This window comes from Pyxicephalus adspersus, chromosome W (assembly GCF_032062135.1).
Source record: "Pyxicephalus adspersus chromosome W, UCB_Pads_2.0, whole genome shotgun sequence".
Taxonomy (NCBI): domain Eukaryota; kingdom Metazoa; phylum Chordata; class Amphibia; order Anura; family Pyxicephalidae; genus Pyxicephalus; species Pyxicephalus adspersus.
The window spans coordinates 6,397,594-6,417,224 of record NC_092870.1 but is presented as its reverse complement, the minus strand read 5'-3'; the positions used below and the strand labels follow the sequence as shown (position 1 = coordinate 6,417,224).

The 19,631-nt window shown below is 39.0% G+C and overlaps 1 protein-coding gene across 2 annotated transcripts in view; it reads right to left on the bottom strand.

The window, feature by feature from the left end:
* Positions 1–1,140: 1,140 nt before the first annotated feature.
* The window catches only part of LOC140342868 (transcriptional regulator ATRX-like), a 138,397-nt gene continuing 119,906 nt past the window's right edge, over positions 1,141–19,631 (bottom strand). For both annotated transcript variants that reach the window (XM_072429240.1, XM_072429239.1), the window contains 6 exons: positions 14,862–15,056; positions 10,845–10,994; positions 9,971–10,105; positions 8,303–8,398; positions 8,094–8,222; positions 1,141–3,949 (listed from right to left, as the gene is read on the bottom strand). In XM_072429240.1, coding sequence (XP_072285341.1) covers positions 3,683–3,949; positions 8,094–8,222; positions 8,303–8,398; positions 9,971–10,105; positions 10,845–10,994; positions 14,862–15,056 — 972 coding nt within the window. In that variant the 3' untranslated portion in view covers positions 1,141–3,682. The remainder of the gene's footprint in view (positions 3,950–8,093; positions 8,223–8,302; positions 8,399–9,970; positions 10,106–10,844; positions 10,995–14,861; positions 15,057–19,631) is intronic.

Below are 19,631 nucleotides of genomic sequence, written 5' to 3'. Positions count from 1 at the left end.
TGAACTGGCCCTGGTGTTGGGGGGGGGGGGTGTGGCAACCCATGAACCACCAAAGTTGCACAAATTTGAGTGTTATTATGTTCTTGTACTGTTCCCCCTGTGTATACATCATGCCCCACCACACCTCTCTTGACCTTAGGAGACTCCATTCAACAAGGTCATTCAGGTAGCAAGGTTACATATCTGTGAAAAGATGACACTTGGTTTTGGGCATCCCCCAACTTAGTAATACTCACCAATAATGTCACATTGTCAACAGAGCTGCATCCCAGTGCCTAACCTGATCAGTCTTCCTAGAACAAATGTACAAAGAAATTGACAATTGTATGGCGTAAATATCATATGGATTTATAATGCATTTTAGCATCCTTGATGACAAAGCTTTTAACAGCGAATATATATCATTTTGCAGTGCAGTGTCCTTTCTGCTGATACAATTGACTAGACACAACTGCAATTTTTATTGTGGACTGGGACCAGGAGGTGCCCCATTCCTAAGCCATGTGGTTTAGTCATTAAGCATATGAATATATGCCCATTAAGCATGTTGCACTTAACAAAATAACTAGCCAGTCGCCAAATTTTATACTATCAGGGTGACTATTACACAAAAGAAATGCAGGTTTTCAAATACTAAAGCAGTGTGCTATATAGAAAAGTTTTTACAATTTCTGGTACTGTCAGGGGATACCACCACCTGTAGAGGTATTTGTGTTAATGCTGCCAGGAATAAATCTTACTCCTAACCAGTGTAAGAGTAGCAAAGTGTATACAAACAGCCACAGGGTCACATATACACACTAAGGCAATATACTGACCTTTGTTGTGGCATAACTGCGCATTGCAAAGGGGCTGACTTGCATCTGCAAGGGAGTTGCAGGCACTTGACACTAAGTGGATTGAATGGCTGCTACCCCTAACACACTTGAACATCCCTACAGAGTACACAAGCCATCAGGAACTGCGCTTCAGCATTATTGTTACCTCTATTTCAAATCAGCAAGCAAATTGTGTTATGGAGTGGTGAAATCACATTTTGATAACATTGGAATATTGACGTTCTGCCAATCAACTGATTCCCACAATCCCTGCCACATCTGGATGTCATGTAAGGTGAAGAGATCACACACAAAGCCTTGAAACTGTGTTGGTCACTTTATTAAATGAGATATTAAATATATATATTTTTCAACTAAGTTTCAACTACTAAACAGAACTTCCAATGGTGAAAACACGAGTATATTTCCAGAGTTAAATGTTTGCTCATTAAAAACACAATTTCAGTCCTTCAGTATAATACAAAAAAACAAACCTCCTCATAGTACTTCAGATATTGAAGAAAGGAATAAATCAAAGGACAAGAAAATGCAAAGATTTTTACAACTGTATAATTTCATCAGCCAAAGCTGGTTAAATATACTGAAACTACTATAAAACTGAGACATACATGCACAATATCACAAATACTAAGCAAAAGATGCTTTACATACAAAGTAACAGCATCAAAATGTCAAGTTTGAGGCAAAACTGGAATACAAGCAACTTTAACTGTGCTTTAAGCTGCTGCAGCTTGTTAAAACATTTACAACAAAAATAATCCTAATCTCTTCTAAAGGTCAAGAAGTTTTGTTACCAACGCTTAAAGCTAATCACAAAAACAGTAAATGCAGCTAAAATGCCCAATGACCGACTCCATTAGGACTTCAATTAAAGGGGGGAAAAAAAAAAAAACCTTCCAAGGTCAATAAGGAGAAGTACAGAAGGATCATATTCTAAACAATTACATAAATTATTTAAAGAAGACAATAAAGAATAGAAAACAAGTACATCCTGGACATTTGTCCGATCTCTAACTGAACTTTTTCACCATTTTGACTGACCTCAGGATTGCATTCTGCCCACCTACATCCCCTTATTGGATAGGGAGATGCCCAGATCCTGGTGCCCAATCTTAGACAGGACAGCCGTTTATAAATTGTAAATACAGGTTTGCTTAAAACTTAGAAATGGGTCCTCCTTAATCCCAACAAACATTTGAAAGATTGATCTATGTCAAACAGATCCAATCCACAGATTGACCCTACTATAGAGGCCTGGAAAGGTGGATTAACCTTTTACAAACTCCCTAGTAAATTTAACAAGAGTTCAACTGAAACAAACAGTCTGGAAATTCACATGCCAAAATTTAGATTTTTATCTGAGCACTGAATATATATATATATATATATATTTTTTTTTTTCTATATTCTATTGAGTGTGAAACAATGAGGACCACTATGTGTATCATCTACAACCAGCCTCAAATGTCACACAGATGGCATCCATCCCATTCCCGTTGCTGGTTATAGGAGTATATCAAATTAGGAGCATAGAATTTATGCAGCAAATCCAGGAGGGTTCTTCACTTACCCAATACTTGTAAACCAGGCAAAGAACCCTCAGTCAGCATGTGAGTGGAAATTACCAGCAGCCTCTGTATCTCATCCTTTATATACAAGCCATAAGTGCAATGGCTTCTGTAGCTCCTGTCCAGAAGCGTGTAGCCACAGTGAACTTATTATTTCAAAGTCACCAACACAAACGAGGGAAAGAATGAAACCAGAAGCACTCAAGGGAGAAAAAAAAAAAAAAACACAAGGTGTCTGTCTAGCAGGAGTCATGACTACCACTGGGATCTGACTTCTCTGGAAGTGTTGGATGTTCTGCCATGTGCTGCTGTTCCTCCTGCTGACCCCCATATTCACTGTAGGACACAGTTTAGAGCACAGGAATGATTTAGGGGCCCGGATATGGGACCACAGCATCCTAAGTCCTGGAAGTGCTGCATACAGAATATTCCAGAGCTCTTTAAGAGGAAAGATTGGACATAACACCCACAGAACATGTAAGTATTATGGTTTTCCTTTTACACGCTGCCTCCAGTTTCACAGGATTACTTTGAAAACATCAGATTAGCCAATGATATAGTATTTCCAGCAGAAGCAAACAATGGCCCCCTATATATCCTTCTCCCCACAGGTTAACTTTGAAATGCACCTAAAACAGGTTTGCATCATTTTTTTTTTAATACAAACCATTGATTTATCTGAGACATAGGTGGATTTGACTGCATCCAATGCAAACTGTGCACCCACCCTGAAAGGTGACATTGATTTCTTTAATTTCCACAGTGGTGGATTTATTTTTATACTCTTTTGAAACATTTTGAGGAACAGCTTTCATTACATATTGCAAAAGGTAACCAAGAGTCCACCAAAATTCAAATTCACCATCAGCAGGCATTTAGGCAAAAATGTGGACCCCAGGTTCATCTGACTGCTAAAGTGGACTATAAAATGTCAGGTGGCAATTTGTTGAGAACATATTGCGAATTGGCTACTAAAGTTTGGATAGCTCTAGCGCGAGATCCGCTCTAGCGCGAAATCTGTTCCAGCTCTTAAGAGGAGAGTCTTGGAGTCAGCATGGAGAGCTGGGGAGGGAGAGGGTGATGTACTTCTGCATTGTGAGGAAATGTTTCATGTGGCCCTACTGATATCAAACTAAAATACAATTGCACTGCAAAGCGTACAGAGGGGATAGTTTGGCATTTGAAGGGAATAAACTGAACATTCTCCTGTTGGCGCTTCTGACGCACACAAAAGGTAAACGTAAAGACAGCTCATTGAAAAGCCTTAGTGCAACATCAGATTTTTTTGCCCTGGGAAGATCCAGGTTTTGCTCTAATAGGAGGCGGTGCTCTCTGCATGTGGTGGCCCTGGAGATTTTGATACAGTCCTTGCATGTCAATTTGCCGATAGTTAGCCGGGTTCAGAATGATGTTTGGAGACTTTTGCATTATCAGACAGTTCAGCGCTGCTTGCTGCTGCATAGCTATCTGTTGTTGTTGCTGCTGGTTATATTGCTGCTGTAACCTTCGGCCCATCAATATTCGCTGGACGCAGCTGATTAACTGCAGAAATAAGACAATAAATGAGATCCTGCACAAGATCCTGGAAGCAAATGTTTTCACATGGCTATTACATTACTTTGATGTGAGTACACACCAGCTCCAGTGAGGCTTTGACCCCATTATATTGACCATGTATTCAGGTTACAGCTTTCAGTTACCTTAACTGTCCTGTGTGGACAGACATGTGTCAGCTTGTGTTAATGCACTTTAAGATGTACCTGCTAAGATGCTTCTGAAATCATTCAAAGCAGATAAAAAGCAGTTCTGAAGGTTAAGAGGGTTCTGGAAACTATAAACTTGTATGGGAACGCAAATACTGTTTGATGCAAACAAATACCCTAAATAAACATCTGAGCAATTAGTGCATGCACCTCCTAATGTTTTATCCCTTCAAGGCTGGGTCTACATTAACAGTTTTAAAAACGCATATAAACGTTCCTACCACGTTCATATACATTTTTACAAGCGTTTTAAAGCTTAACTTTAAAACGCTAAAAAACTTTTATAAATGCCTATGACGCGTTTTACCGCGATTTTACATAAGCATGTATAAAAGTTTTACTTTTAACCCTTTCAGAGAATGAGTACAGGGGTACATAAAACCCCTTACTCTTTCCCTGAAAGGGTTAAAATATGTAAAAAAAATTGGTTTTGTTTGTTGGTGTGTGTTTGTGTAACTAAATTTTTTTTTTTTTTTTTTACAGGTTATCTAAATGACAGGATGATTTCCATGGCTGCAATCATGACATGAGCACAGGCATGGGACTCCTCCTGACAGTGAGGGATCATGGAGGTGCATATACTAATTGCTCACTAGACTTGAATGGGGAGACTGCTATGCTGACAGCTCCGCTCCCCTGATTGGTCCCACAGCCCTAGAGGAGCTGTGACATGTTCTGTATCTGTAACACATACTACAGCTCCTCTAGGGCTGCGGGAGCAATCAGTGGAGTGGAGCTGTCAGCATAGCAGAGAAATCCTGATGATGCTTGAGCTGTCATCAGGGTTTCCTATTTCTCAGCCAATCACAGTTCACTAGAGATGAATGGGCACAAGTCACCCTATTCAAGTCCAGTGCTGAATGGCTGAGGTTTTACGTTTCTCAGCCAATCGCAGAGCACTAGGGGTGAATGGAGAGCCTTGTTCCCATTTAACCCCTAGTGCCCTGCAATCCCTCACTGTCAGGAGGAGTCCCATGGCTGTGCTCATGTCATGATTGCAGCCCTGGGAATCATCCTGTCATTGGGATAACCTGGTCTGCAGGAAGGCGGGGACACGCGCTGCAGCCAGGAGGAGAGGAGAGAAGATCGCAGAAGCACGCGGGATCGCGGTATCAGGTAAGTATGTTACCGGTTTTATTTATTTTTAAAACTTGCATTCGCCGTATAGGACGCACCCACTTTTCCCCCCCAGTTTTGGGGAAGAAAAAGTGCGTCTTATACGCCGAAAAATACGGTACATTTATTAAAATAATTTAACATTAAAGCCTCATCCAATTTTCTACACATTTTAAGGTAAGGGTTTTTATGTACCCCTATACTCATTCCCCAGGGTGGGTTGGTGGAGATATGGGAGTCTCCTTATTAAAGGGGGCTTCCAGATTCCTGCTAATGACCTGCTAAAAACGTTTTTAAAAGCCCCCATTGTTTTCAATGGAAGCTTTCATAAAAAGCTTAAAAACGCTTGTAAAAGCCTCTATTGAGTTCAATGGGAGGGTTTTCAAGTGGTTTCCCACGTTTTTATGCGTTTTCCTGCGTTTTAATTTTTTTAACCGTTGCAAGCAACTTTTAAGATTAAGCTCATAAACGTGCCTGAAGGAAACGGTGTGTAGATTAGCCCATTGGAATGCATAGGGACTTCAAACATAGGCTTTAAAAGCCTCAGGTTAAATGCTGGGGAAACAATCTGTGTAGACTAAGCCTAAGCGGTGACAAGTTTAAAAAGAAATCCACCAGAAATTTAGGGAGTTTCTACTGAGCTCCCTCTGCTGAGCTGAAATCACAGGTAGTGTAATTCAGCCCTGCCTGAATTCACCTCTGATGGATTATAGGTCCCCCCCAATGTTCTACAGATAAGGAGGGGGGCACTAAGCTTTTAGATGGGAAGTTACTTCAGTAGGTGGGTTGTTTAGTACCTGTAGTGTGTTCATAAATAGTAGTTCAGTTATTGAAGGTAACCAAATATAGGTGAAAGGGACCAATCATGTCAGTTCCCAAAGACTAGGGAATAATGCATCCAACAAGTAGGCTTCCAAGGAATGAAGGTTTCTAAAGTGTGGAAGCGTAGACTCCTCAGCGAGCTGCAAGAGTGCAGCTGCCGGTCAGCATGCAGCCAGGCCGCCTTTCATTTATGAACACACTACAGGTACTATACAACCCACCTACAGAAGTAACTTCTTTTTCTGGGATCCCATCATCTCACTTTTCCCCAACTCCCCTTCAGGGTGTTCAACTTTGGTTTTCTTTTACCATCGCTTCAGGACTAAGCCATACTCAAAATCATATTCACCGCTACCCCTGAGAAGGCCTAAAAGGGTGAAACGTGTCGGGTACCACCGTTAATACGAACGGGCATATATTTACAAAATTTATATGATGTATGTGCATATAATGACAGTTGACCTATGTATAATGCCCCCTAGGGCCTAAATGTCATTCATATCTTGTATAAACCACAAGCTATTTATTGTGGAATACAGGAAGACATTGTATTATGTAAGAAAATTATCACTCAATACAACACTACTAATAGCCAAAAATCCTCTCCTTTCTGTCTTTATTTTCAATTACTGTATGATTTAGGGTTAGGCATATCTATCCTCTAGGACACCAAAAAATCCATCCACCACTCTTTTATATTTTCCTAAAGAGTAACATCAGACATTTACATATAAAGTGTAAACATGCAATCACTACAAGCAACAGCATGCCTGCAGATGCCAGGAAAGGTGCAGTTTATTTACACACATGGATATTTCAGTTTGGTAATATCAGGAACGAGATAGGCTTAGCCTGCAGATCAGAAATAGGGCAGAACTAAAGCAAGACAATTTTGAATACATTGAACAAGGGTGAGGTATTTTTATTTTAGATGACTGCCAGGAGGAAAATGCATTCTGTTATATAATCAATTAGTGAGGGACAACCATCCAGATGGGAAAGCAATCCAACTTATCACCATCACTAACAGGCTGGCATCCAGTGTGCGTGTTCCATCTTAGCCACTTGTACTCTATGGAACAGACTGCAGCTTGAACTGTGAAAAGAACTCACATCTGTCATGGTCATTTGTACGTCAAGTGTTTTTCACAAACACAGTAAGGGGAGGGTAACACCACACGCAGGATTGCGAGATGCCAAAAAGGGAGAACGATACATGGTGAGGAAGGGTTTCTGGGCAGGAATGGCACAGATATGGAAGCCAAACACTCCTGAGCAATGTGTGCACAAAATAACTTGAATCCCAGTGGCTGGAATGATTTTAAATGTGTGGGGCAACTGGAAATAACTGTGCAGTAATCAATCACAAACATAAAAGGAATTCCTCAAAGAAGAATGGATTGTTCTGGTAAGAACTCAAAAATTAGCCCAGCCTATACAAATGAGAAAACTCTGCGGGCAATACATGTTTTAAATTACTTTCAGCTGGTATAAATGGGCAAAGCTTTGGCTAAATGTCAGGACATGGTAAGAAGGCACAACCCCAACTATAATAAACTGGCAAGGTTTTGGTCAAACTAGCACAACTCGGGCCAAACATTGGGGTATGTATTATTCAGCATCACAGGATTTTATTCACACAATAGCAAGATTAAAACTTTCCCAGCTACATGCAATCAGCATCAGTGGAATTGAGGTGTGAATAGAGTTACTCATCTAGGCTTCAGGCACCAAACCACTTTGTTTTGGAGAAAGGGAAAGAAAGATTTGAAGCAGATAATCCACAACTCACTTCTTTGTATGTTTTCATAAACATATATTAACCACATCAAAAGATGATATACAAGACCACAACATGTTCTACAAAAGATGCAAATCATTTCTAGATAGAAGTTTTTGTGATCTTTAAACAAAAATGAAATCTGGCACATATAGCTGCTCTTAAGTCATACTCTGTTACTTCGATTTACAGGTAAAATAGTTACCATCTGCTGCTTGGACAGAACATCATTGTAAACGGCTTCACGTCTCTTGATCTCCAACTCTTGGCTTGATTGCCTGCTTAGAGCCAGTGACTGAGCCTGCAACTCTGTAAAGGTAGGATTGTCCTTCCACTGGGAACAGAAATGTTGGGATAATCAGTGGGCTTAGTTTATATTACAAGCAATAAAGACCAAACATGAAAATCACTTACCACTGTTGCAATAATGTCCTCTAGAGGCTGAATCCTAGCAGATGCAATGCTATTTGTAGCTTCAACCACTTTCTCTCGTCCTTGGTTAATCAGATCCTAAAAAAAAAAAAAATTCTCTATCCGTAAAAAAATTACACTACTGAGTCACAAACACACATTACCCTGCCCCATCCATTTGGTCACATAATACAGATTATTTTCCCTTGGTTACATAGTAGGTTAGGTTGAGAAAAGACATAAGTCCATTAAGTTCAACCACTAGGGAAATAAACATATGCCAGATATAAAACCCTATAAGACATAGTTGGTCCAGAGGAAGGCAAAAAAAAAACCCCGGTACAATTTGCTTCAACAGAGGAAAAAATTCCTTCCTGATTCCATGGGGCAATTAGATGTTCCCTGGATCAACAGTCTTTGTTATCTTTACTTTAAAGCCTTAATACCCAGTTATATTCTGTTCTTTCCCTCCAGACGCAAAGAGTGCCCTCTTGTTGTTTGTAATGATCTCAAAGTGAATAATTGGGAAGAGAGATCTCTATATGGACCGTTTATATATTTATACAGGGTGATCATATCCCCCCTTAAACGTCTCTTCTCAAGGGAGAATAGATTCAGTTCAGCTAATCGCTCCTCATAGCTGAGCTCCTCCATTCCTTTTATTATTTTAGTTGCCCTTCTCTGCACTCTCTCCAATTCAACAATGTCCTTTTTGTGAACTGGTGCCCAAAACTGGACTGCATATTCCAGATGTGGTCTGACCAATGCTTTGTACAGGGGCAGGATTATGTCTCCATCTCTGCAGTCTATTCGTCTTTTATTACAAGAAAATACTTTACTAGCTTTAAATATTGCAGCTTGGCATTACATGCTGCTATTAAGTCTATGATCTACCAGAACCCCCAGATCCGTCTCCATTTCTGACTCCCCAAATGTATTCCCCCTAGACCAAGGGTGTCAAACTCAAGCCCGCTGGTCTATAGACGCGAGTGATGCCAGGAATTGTAGCAGTGGTGCTATTTCAATGCAGCGGCGGGCCAGCTGCAATTTATATTTAGAATACCTTTGGGGCCAAAAAAAAATCCTTTTGGGGGGCCAGATTTGACACCCCTGCCCTAGACAGTATGAAGCATGCATGTTGTTAGCTCCCAAGTGCATAATTTTACATTTATCTATATGAAATGTCATTTTCCACTTGGCTGCCCAATCAAACAGTACATCCAGGTCTGCTTGTAGATTATAGACATCCTGTATTAAATTAATTCCATTACCTAGTTTGGTGTCATCTGCAAACACAGAAATGGTACTTTTAATCCCAAACTCTATATCATTTATGAAGATGTTAAACAGTAAAGGTCCCAACACTGAACCCTGGGGTACACCACTAATAACCTTAGACCATTCAGAGAGAGCGCGCGAGCACACGCACACACACACACACACACACACACACACACACTACCCACTCTGCCACTCCCGTCTATTGGATTTTGTATACACAATACATGCTTTGTCTATTGAGCCATGTATAAATAGATATATTACAGACTTACATTAAAATGTTCAGGAAAACATACAGTAGTCTAAACACAAGTTGTCACCCTCTTGTAGATTTGGAGCATTGACCCTAAAGCCCTGCCTGCCTGGAGTCAATTTAATTTGATTACTTACTTCCAGTTGCTGATTATTCAGTGCAGACAATGCTCCCAAGTTTAATGGCATATAAGGAGACTGAGTAGAGTTGTAATTGATTTGAGCATAATTAATCCCAGTTACAGTTCCAATGTTAAAGCGACTGGTAAACCCCTTTATACAAAAAAAAAAAAAAAAAATGATGAGCGTTTGTCATAAAAAAAGAGCTGGTCATAACGAAGAGGACAGAAACACAACAAGAAAGACTTTGGGCTCCAGGTAAACGAATCAAACATCTAAAACATTTCAAGACTATATGAAGGCAACATTGATATTTAGAGCGACCTAACTAGAAGACTGCAATCCCCCACCAACTTTCCTTCTCTCCCATCAGGCTAAGGCTACGTACACAGGAGCTCCTCTCAGATGAGAATCTGACATGTGCACACAGGCTGTCTGGTGTGGTTCATGGATTAGTTGTGGCACAGCCATGAATGACAGAACATGATCAACCTCAATGCAAATGAAGAGTAGAGTGCAGCGGGGTGCCACTTGCTCATTCTCCCCCCTCCATTGAGCAGAACGGCACTGTATGTACAGCGCTTGTTCATCTTTACGTATTTTGTTGTTGAAAACTATCTATACAAACCCTATAGATCATTTGGGGGCACTGAGGAGGCTTAACAACCAGTACATACCTGTGGTGACATTTGTCCTCTGACATCACAAAAATGTTAGCAAACAGATTTTCCTGCTGCCAGGGCTACTAGAAGTAGCCGCTCTAAGATTCCATATAATAAATAACTAATTGGAAATTAGGGCGCAATTGCATGAGAAAGGGGGGGTGTAGATGTATTTTTTGATGGGGGGTGTGGATGTATTTTCAGGTGGAATTCACAGGACTGATACCAACCTTCTTTTCAGCTTCATATTCATCCCAAGCTGCTTTCCTCTCCTCTTCTGTTAACTCCTCTTCCTCTTTGTGGTCCAGGAGGGAATCATGTTCATGGTAGGTGACTATATTCTCTTTACAGATCTGCAGCAGCTCAGCAAATACAGTGTCCTAGAGCACAAAGCAAATTACATGATTACAAGATGCACACCTACTGTTCATGTATGACCAGGTATACAATATGGACTAGAAGCTGGCACAGGGATCACTGTTCAGTCAGTATCTGACCTAAGACCTTTTGTACATGTGTATGGCATGTCTGGTCATACACAACAGAAGCAGGCACAAGGAAGACTGTTCAGTTAGTAACCAGCATCAGAACACCATCATCCACCTGTTCACCTACTGTACATGTATGACCCGGAAGAACAGGTAAACCTAATTTTCCTTTATATGCAAGTTCCATTACTCAGGTCTGTAAATTGGTTTGCATTTATAACTGTAGCACATTATAACATTCTTTTTCTTTGTTATACTTGCACCAACATTTGAGATGTGCTTACAAATCCTAAAATATGTTTTCATTAAATGAAGAACTTCAAATACTTTATCAATTTACCAACAGAAAAGAAAAATCAGAGGCTAGAACACGACAAAACAGTAATAATATGAATCAGAAGTTGTGTGTTCCAGGCCTAAACAATATATGCAGGACAAGCTTATGGCACAGTGAAATACTAATATCTAAATCTTTGCTATGGACATACCAGAATTAAAAGCAAGCCCTGGAGGGTCGCTTTAGGTGAGAAGACCCAGAGAAGAGGCATCAGAATAACAGAGGGTAGTTACAAGGGTCCAGCAGTGTCAGTTGGAGAACATTAAATCTGTTGCAGCAGTTAGAGCACCTATAATGGAGGCAGCTGCAGCACTTGTCATGCACCTTAGCAAGAAGAAACTGAAATGAGCAGCAGCTCGAGCAGGGGACCCCCAAGCCCCAATTATCACTTGGTCCACATGACAGTGAATTGCTCCTTGAAAACAATGAGCTACTTATGTTCTAGAAGCTTCCAGTGTCCTTTTGTTAGGAAGATGTCCTATAGATGGGCCCTTTTTTTTTTTTTTTTTTTTTTTTTTTAGGGTGTCAGACCCCCAAATGCGCTGTTCTACTACAAAAAAAAAAGGTTTATGGAAACCAACTTTCAACAGAAATAAGAGACGCAATGGCAAACTACTTTCTGAAAATGCTACTTGCCTGTAGATATAGATAAAACCAAGTGTCAGTTGTTGTATCTATCTCAGTGCTGGTGGTCTTCTGCATCCTCTTTGCAGACACCTTCTGTCTACATGGCTTTTTTTAATGTGTATTATTTAATTGTATTATTGTGACAACAGGAGACCATGTGTGTTGGCAATGGCCTGCAATCACATGCAGGGATGCATGTGAAAGGGTGACAATGCACAAGCACAACTCGGATATCTGCCATATTTCGTATTGTAAATGTTCAGATTAAAGAGAATGGGCAAGGTGACAGAGATTCTAATGACCACCAAGTTCTGCTTACCTTTCCAGCAAACACCTGCAGTTCCCACTCCATGTTTCAGACCTATAGCACTGCATCATGGGAGAACTGTGTTCTCCAAGGAAAGGCAAAAGGTAAAAATCACCAGTTTATGTACGTGTCACACATAAAAACAGTGATTCCACTTTTTTGCAGGGCGATGAAGCATCTGTTTCAGTGGTATGGATGAGTATGGAGGGGTTACTCATCATCTCTGTCCTCAGTGGAAGATACTAAGGTTATCACCAGATGTGTGGGGGGGGGGAGGGACTTTCCCTGGAGACACCTATCCTGGTCACAAAAGGATTTTCCTCACTTTTGAAAAGTTCCCTTCCACCTCTGGTTGTGTCATTGGGACATGCTCTACTCATTTTTTCTTTTTGAATGTGAAACTTTTAGAGCCAAGTTTCCACCATCTGCATGTATGATAATCAGCCAGCTTCAAGTGCCAACTCCCAACAATGAACCCCATGTGGTCCTCATATAGGGGTAGGCACCAACATACAAGATGCTTTTCTGGCCTCAGTCATACCACAGACTCAGCGTAGTCCCCAGATTCTGCTGACCTGGAAACAAACCTGGAATGGGAACATTTGGGACTTTCAGAATCATAAAACCTCAAACAGGCTCTGCCAAGACAAACTGGGGAAGGAGGGGGGTCCTATTACCCTATATGGCTGCATTGATTCTGCAATTGGTTTCTCAGGAGTATAGGTTGAAAAAGACTGCCACAGACCATTAATGCTCTCAATGCAAAGCTTGAATCAGTTCATACACAGTCAGCAGTACTACAATAGAAGAAATCCAAATCACTCAAATATTTATTATGTTAATGTTTTAATCTGCAGGCATCAGAAGTTCCTGAACAAAAACCTTCGGTAGGATTATTTTATTACATAGATCTAATTGTCATAGAGATTGCATTGTGTCTGACCAGCATTAAGTGCTATTTTACATTATTGCCATTATTATGCTTTATACTGTTCTGTACTGCTATCTTGTACTACCCTTAATATGATGTTATAACGTCATCCTACATCACTGCTAAACTACTGCTATATCAGCTAGAATATTGTTTTGTATTGTTATCTGTTGCTACCTTCATTATGATGCTATGATGTTATCTTATATTACTTATGTTGCTACTATAATAAGCAGTAATTATTGCATTATTACTGCCATTTTACTGTTTTGTACTAATATCTTGTATTAACATTAATATGATGTTATGACACCAGTCTATATTACCTCTAGTATGATGTTTTGAACATTATTCTATTATGCTTTATTCATACAGTTGCTGACTTTTCTCATATATCCCCTGATGAAAGCCCTATGGCGAAAAGCGTCGGGGTGGAGTTTTTTGAGCTTGTTCTTCAGAATTGTTGCAACCACTAGTCAGTACGACTGTTTGTCTAGGAAGCAAAGACAACCATATAGTCTGGTTTGGCCAGGGTTGTTCCACTGTGCATTTTGATTTTAACATTTGTATGTAAATTGATACACCATTAGTATTAGTTGGATTCTGTTTATTCGTTATATAGTTGGAAATAAATAAACCTTTGTATTATATTTTGCCAAGAAAAAACCCGTCTTCTTTTGTCCCTATATTTCTGCAATACTATGGGGTTGGCAGATGCACCATTGAATTTCTAACCAGAGTTACTTGTTTCAAGTTCTGTATTTCAGGTTAACAAGTTACCTTTCAAACCACTTGAAAAGTAGAACGTCTAGCCGTCAGCATTACTCCTACAGTAGGCTTTTTTCTGCAGGTTTTTGCTGGATACACAAACGCTTGTGATATTTTAGTGGAGGAGTCCCTACAAGACACGTTTGAAGAAGACCTGCTCAATCTGTTGCAATAAAAGTTACCAGAACTATATCAAAGTCTGGAGTACTCTATCAGAGCTGGAGTGAAAGGGCTGTGAGGTACAACACTGCCCATCCCTGTACTCTGGGAATGTGCCAGCATGTCAAATTACATCAGGTTTCTTTCATGTAGACAAGACTGCAGATGCCAACACATACAGTGCTGTGCCCAGCAGAACGAGACAACATTACACCGGAGAGCCTTTGATCACTTTCTGCTTTGACAAAAATAAAAAGTATAAGTGTGCGTTGTAGATGATTGCTTTGCAGTCAGAAACACTTCAGAGGTCTGTCTGGAGCTGAACAGAAGAGAAGATCTGCTGTTATGTTCTGCATCCTAATAGCTGTATATATAAGGTCATCATAATAACCCTTGGACAGGACTGCAGTACACTTCAACATGGTGTTCTGTAGTTCACAGAGTGCTGGCATTGATGCTAAGTGCAGATGACAGCACTAGATATCTGGTAGGATTACCAATTTTTTTTTTTTGTACTTGGAAACATATTCACTTTAACGGCGATAGGAATACAAGGGAGGAAGCACTATAGCACTCCTGCATACAGACGGGTAAGTCCAGCAGTGTTCATTTTATCAATGATCTTTTTACCTTTGGCAGCTTGGGGATCTCCCTCCCCCTCCTCTGTTCAGGATTGGAGTCATCCATTAGATCTGGCTCAAATGTGTACAGCTCTGTAAGCTCATTCATTGTGAAGTGACGTTCTATCTGCTGCTGGTCAACGACCCTAAATGACAAGGATTGCTTTGTGACCTGGCGATCATAGATCTTTTCTTCCATGGTGCCCTGAGAAGATGAATGCTAGGTTTATTGAAAAACCATATGGTGTACACCAAAGAAAAGCAAAGCTTTGGTATTGTCTTCTATACACAAATACTTTTATCAGAATGTATCAAGTAATAACCAAGTAACAGTTCTGGTCTGGAAAGAGAACATCCCTCATAATAATCAGGGAGGACAAACTACATAACAACTGAGAGAATAAAATTAAAAGATCTGGAAAGTAGGACTTGCTAATATGTTTTGCTTCAATTTAACTAATGTGCACAAGGTAGCCATTTCCAATTCTACTAATGCCACATAAGATAAAAACAGGGGACATTGACACTTCTATTGCAATTAAAAAAAAAAAAAAAAAAAAAAAAAGACATACATTTTCAAATACAGATGTTAGTACAAAACATGCCTAAAAACTACAGATGTCTCAATTATTGTTTGTCCGACACATTTCGTAGTATTATGTGCACGTCCTCAGGAACTGAATGGAGCTGAATGGATAAATGTAAATATGCTTAATCACATAAACATCATAGATAGACATCTATTACACACTGGTCAACAAACATTTATTTGCCAAACAGATGAGGCATTTTAGGTTATGTTTGATGCACAGATTCCACATATGGTATTGGTTTTGTTAGATTGGCTCTAGTTTTTTAAATAACCTCATAGAAGACTAATGAGAAACGAAAATCAAGCAAAATTAACTAGATATGCCTACGCACACAAAATTAAATTTGTCAATATATTCTACATTCAGTATATTTACAGAACTAATCACAAAGAAGTCATTGAAAAACTCATGTTTTTTCCTGATCATCAGCATAAAAGGAATTCATACAATCACAGGGAATGCTCCAGCAGTAGTCTGTCATCATGCGTATATCCCATCTGTCCATATACTTTTCTTCTATCACCTTTATATCTTGATCGAACCTCTCCCTTTGTTCCTCACTGAAATCGCCATGGTGTACCTTTATGCTCATAGTAGCACCCAAATTTTTAAAGTTTAAGAGCAAGTTTTATACCAATTCTTCATAATTTTGTGCTTTACCCAAGAAGTTCTTGATAACCATCACATAGCTGTGCCAGGCAGAAGCTTCAGTATCAGTCATGTAACTTGTGAAATTTGAATCATTTATCAGTTTTCACAACAATTGTATTTGAAGCAATCAACGTCCTTGTTCAGAGCTCTAACAAATTGCTTCATTAATCACAACTTTATGTGTAGTGGAGGGAGAATGATTTTTTCTTTGTCAACCATTGGCTCGTTAATGATGTTTGCTGCACCTTTGTTCATGTTTCCTTTGGATGCCATGTCACTTTTTTCCAGTGATCCTTCTTTGCTCTACTATCCACAAGCAGATGAAACATGGGTACTTTGTGTATCCACTTTGCTGTCCAAGTAGGAAGTTCACAATTTTTTCGTTTAATACGTTTTTATTAAAGTTTTTTTCATAATTATAAACATTAAAATTTAGATAGAAAACAACATATAGTTAAGAAAAAAATACATACAACAGATATATAGAAAGAAATATCAGTAAAATGAAAAATCAAAAACACATACAGAATACCAATTTAGCAGTGCAGTCCAGTAATCTGTCCCCATGTCATGTAAACAGATCAAATATCACTCTAGCCTGTGATGTTGCACAGAGGATGGTTTAACCAAACCTCCCATTTGTCAAAATATGTTTCATATCTCATATTTATAATGGCAAACAATTTTTCATATGCACAAAATAGATTTAGGTCCACAATCACATCTCTGTGGTTTAGAATATGGGTAGTTCTGCACAACTTGGTGATATGCAATTTTGCTAATGTGAATAACAAAAATTTGATAGGGAATTGTCCAAAATTTATATGCAAAATAGCTAGTTTTGGCGTAGGTGATCGTTGCATGTGCGTTATTTCAGAGATCAACTGGAATATTACATTCCAGTAAGATCTAATAGATCTGCAAAACCAAAGAACATGTGAGTGTATTGCTCCGTAATTCTCTAGCAATAGGCTGAATGGGAATTAGAAAATTTTGACAACTTATAGGTAGTAGGATACCAATAATTGATTATACGTTAGAAAAGATCCCAGTAATTTTCACATCTAGTGGCACGATAAGTATCTTTGATGGCTCTACACCAAGTATAATGGGAAATATTTTTATCCAGCTCTTTGGCCCACTTTTGCATATTTGTAGATAATGAGAAGAAAATTCTAAATCATTACCAAGAATATTGTAATATTTGGAAATACTTTTCCATTGTGTTGAAGCCTCTTGAAAATACTCAGGGATGCATCCATTAACATTTCTGCTTGCAAGTTAATCTTTTTAGTGAGGTGCCCGATTCTCAAATAAGAGAAACATTCACTACCTGGTAATTTAGAATTCATTTGTAGATTAGCAAAAATGACTTAATACCATTTGTAGTGAATATATCTGTGAGTTCAAGAATACCACAAGATACCCATTTTGATAAATTAACGACCTGGGCGGTTCATTTCTGTCGGGATTTATATATCTAAGAGCGGTTCATTGTCTTTCATGAAAATGTATTTTACATTGTAGGTTTGTAATTCTTAGGCATAACTCCCCAAATAATGTTCAATATTTAATAAATGTAATAAATTTAATAAACTTCAAATAAAAAATACAAGAATCTGTTAAAACAAGGGTGCATAAAAAAAAAAAAAAAATGCTGAAACCTATAATATAATTGTACAGTAGCATATATAATTTTAAAGATTACTTTGTATTGATTCAATTGTTATTTTGTATTGAATCCAATACAAAATAATTTGAAATTCCCACCACGCACTGACGTCACAGGGAACTCCCTGGGAACGTCAACGCACTCGCCGGGGGACAGATTGGACAAAGAGGACGCGGCCAGAAGATGGCAGGACACTGGAGGACGCAAAACTTTATTTTTTAGCTACCCCTGTCAGGATAAATTGTGAAACATGGAGCTGACCTCAGTAGCGACAGAGCAGAGGTCATCCATACTTTAAACGTAGTTTGGATAGTGGGGGACGCAGAGATGGGCATTGGAAAACTCAATTTGGTAATTTTAAGAAGGTGCTGCATATTTGAAGTGGAGAGGAAATGTCAGTCCAACTTACCTCAGAGTTTATGTGGTGAAGGGTGCCACCAATAGCTTATTTGGGAGAGCACCGATGCAGCATGGTAGTGTAACAAATTTGGAATCCCTATACCACCCAGTCTCTTATGTTGGGTAAGTATTTTAAAAGTGCATCTAGTGTGATATATGATAGTGATATATTTCTTAGGCAGAGATATCACAATAGCTCAAAAAAGATACAGGATCTTTGATAATATAAACATTTTAACGGTCCCCACTCTACCAGCCAAGGATCTCACTCCTCCTATATTTATCCAGTTCTCTAGGCAACGATGTTAATAAATTAGAAGAATTAGCCTGAAATAATTGTGCAGAGTGGGATGGAATGTTAATTCTCAAAAATGTTATAGCTTTGGTTTCCCACACATAAGGAAAAGAAGATCTAATATGTAGCTTAAGGTACATTGGTATATGTATACCCAACAATTGGGACTTAGAAGCATTGACTTTATAATAAGAAATTTCATTTAATTCAGTCAGTCAATATTTTTTGGATGGCCCTTAAGGAGTGTTCTGGTTTAGTAAGCATAAGGAATATATCATCCACAAAACAGTTAATCTTATGAATTTTATCATGTATTGTGACCCCTTTGACCACCAAACTAGTATGTATGTATTCTGCTAGGGGTTTCAGTAATAAAATAAAAATTACTGGGGACAGGGGACAACCCTGACGTGTACCATTCGTAAATGGGAATGGAGACGAAATGGCTCCGACTGTGAAGATTCTTGCAAAAGGACTAGACTACACAGACATGATGGCCGATTTGATGAGACCAGAAAAAACAAACTTGTCCAACACTCTGGATAAATAGCCCCAACGTACTCTATCCAACGCCTTCTTCGCATCTAAAGATAGAAGCGGAGAAGGCCGTTTAAGGAGTTCAGTATGTCTTAAAATATTTATTAAATGTCTAGTGCCATCTGGAGCTTGTCTATGCTTCACAAATCCCACCTGATCAGAATTGACCAGGTTGGGAATTATATCTTCTAATCGGTTTGCCAGAAACTTCGCAAAATCTTCACATCCGTGTTTAGAAGCAAAATAGGTCTATAACTACTAGTGTTCGTTGTATCTTTGCCGGTCTTAGGAATTGTGACCATCCCCGCTTGAAGCATTTCTGCAGGAAAGAACCCAGAGTTGCAGCTAGATCAAAGATCATCTTTACATAATTGATTAATGATAACATTTATAGTATTCTTTCGGGAAGCCATCCGCTCCTGGACATTAGCCATTTGAGAGAGATTTGATTGATCTAAATATTTCCTGAACAGTAAAATGGGTTAAAATAGATTCAAGTTGCTCAGGAGATAGGGAAGGCAAATGTAGTTTTCTTAAAAAGAGTATTTTATCTATAGTCGGTTGAGGTGTTGAATCATCAGAAGATAAATTATATAATAAAGAATAGTAATTAGAAATGCACTGTACATATAT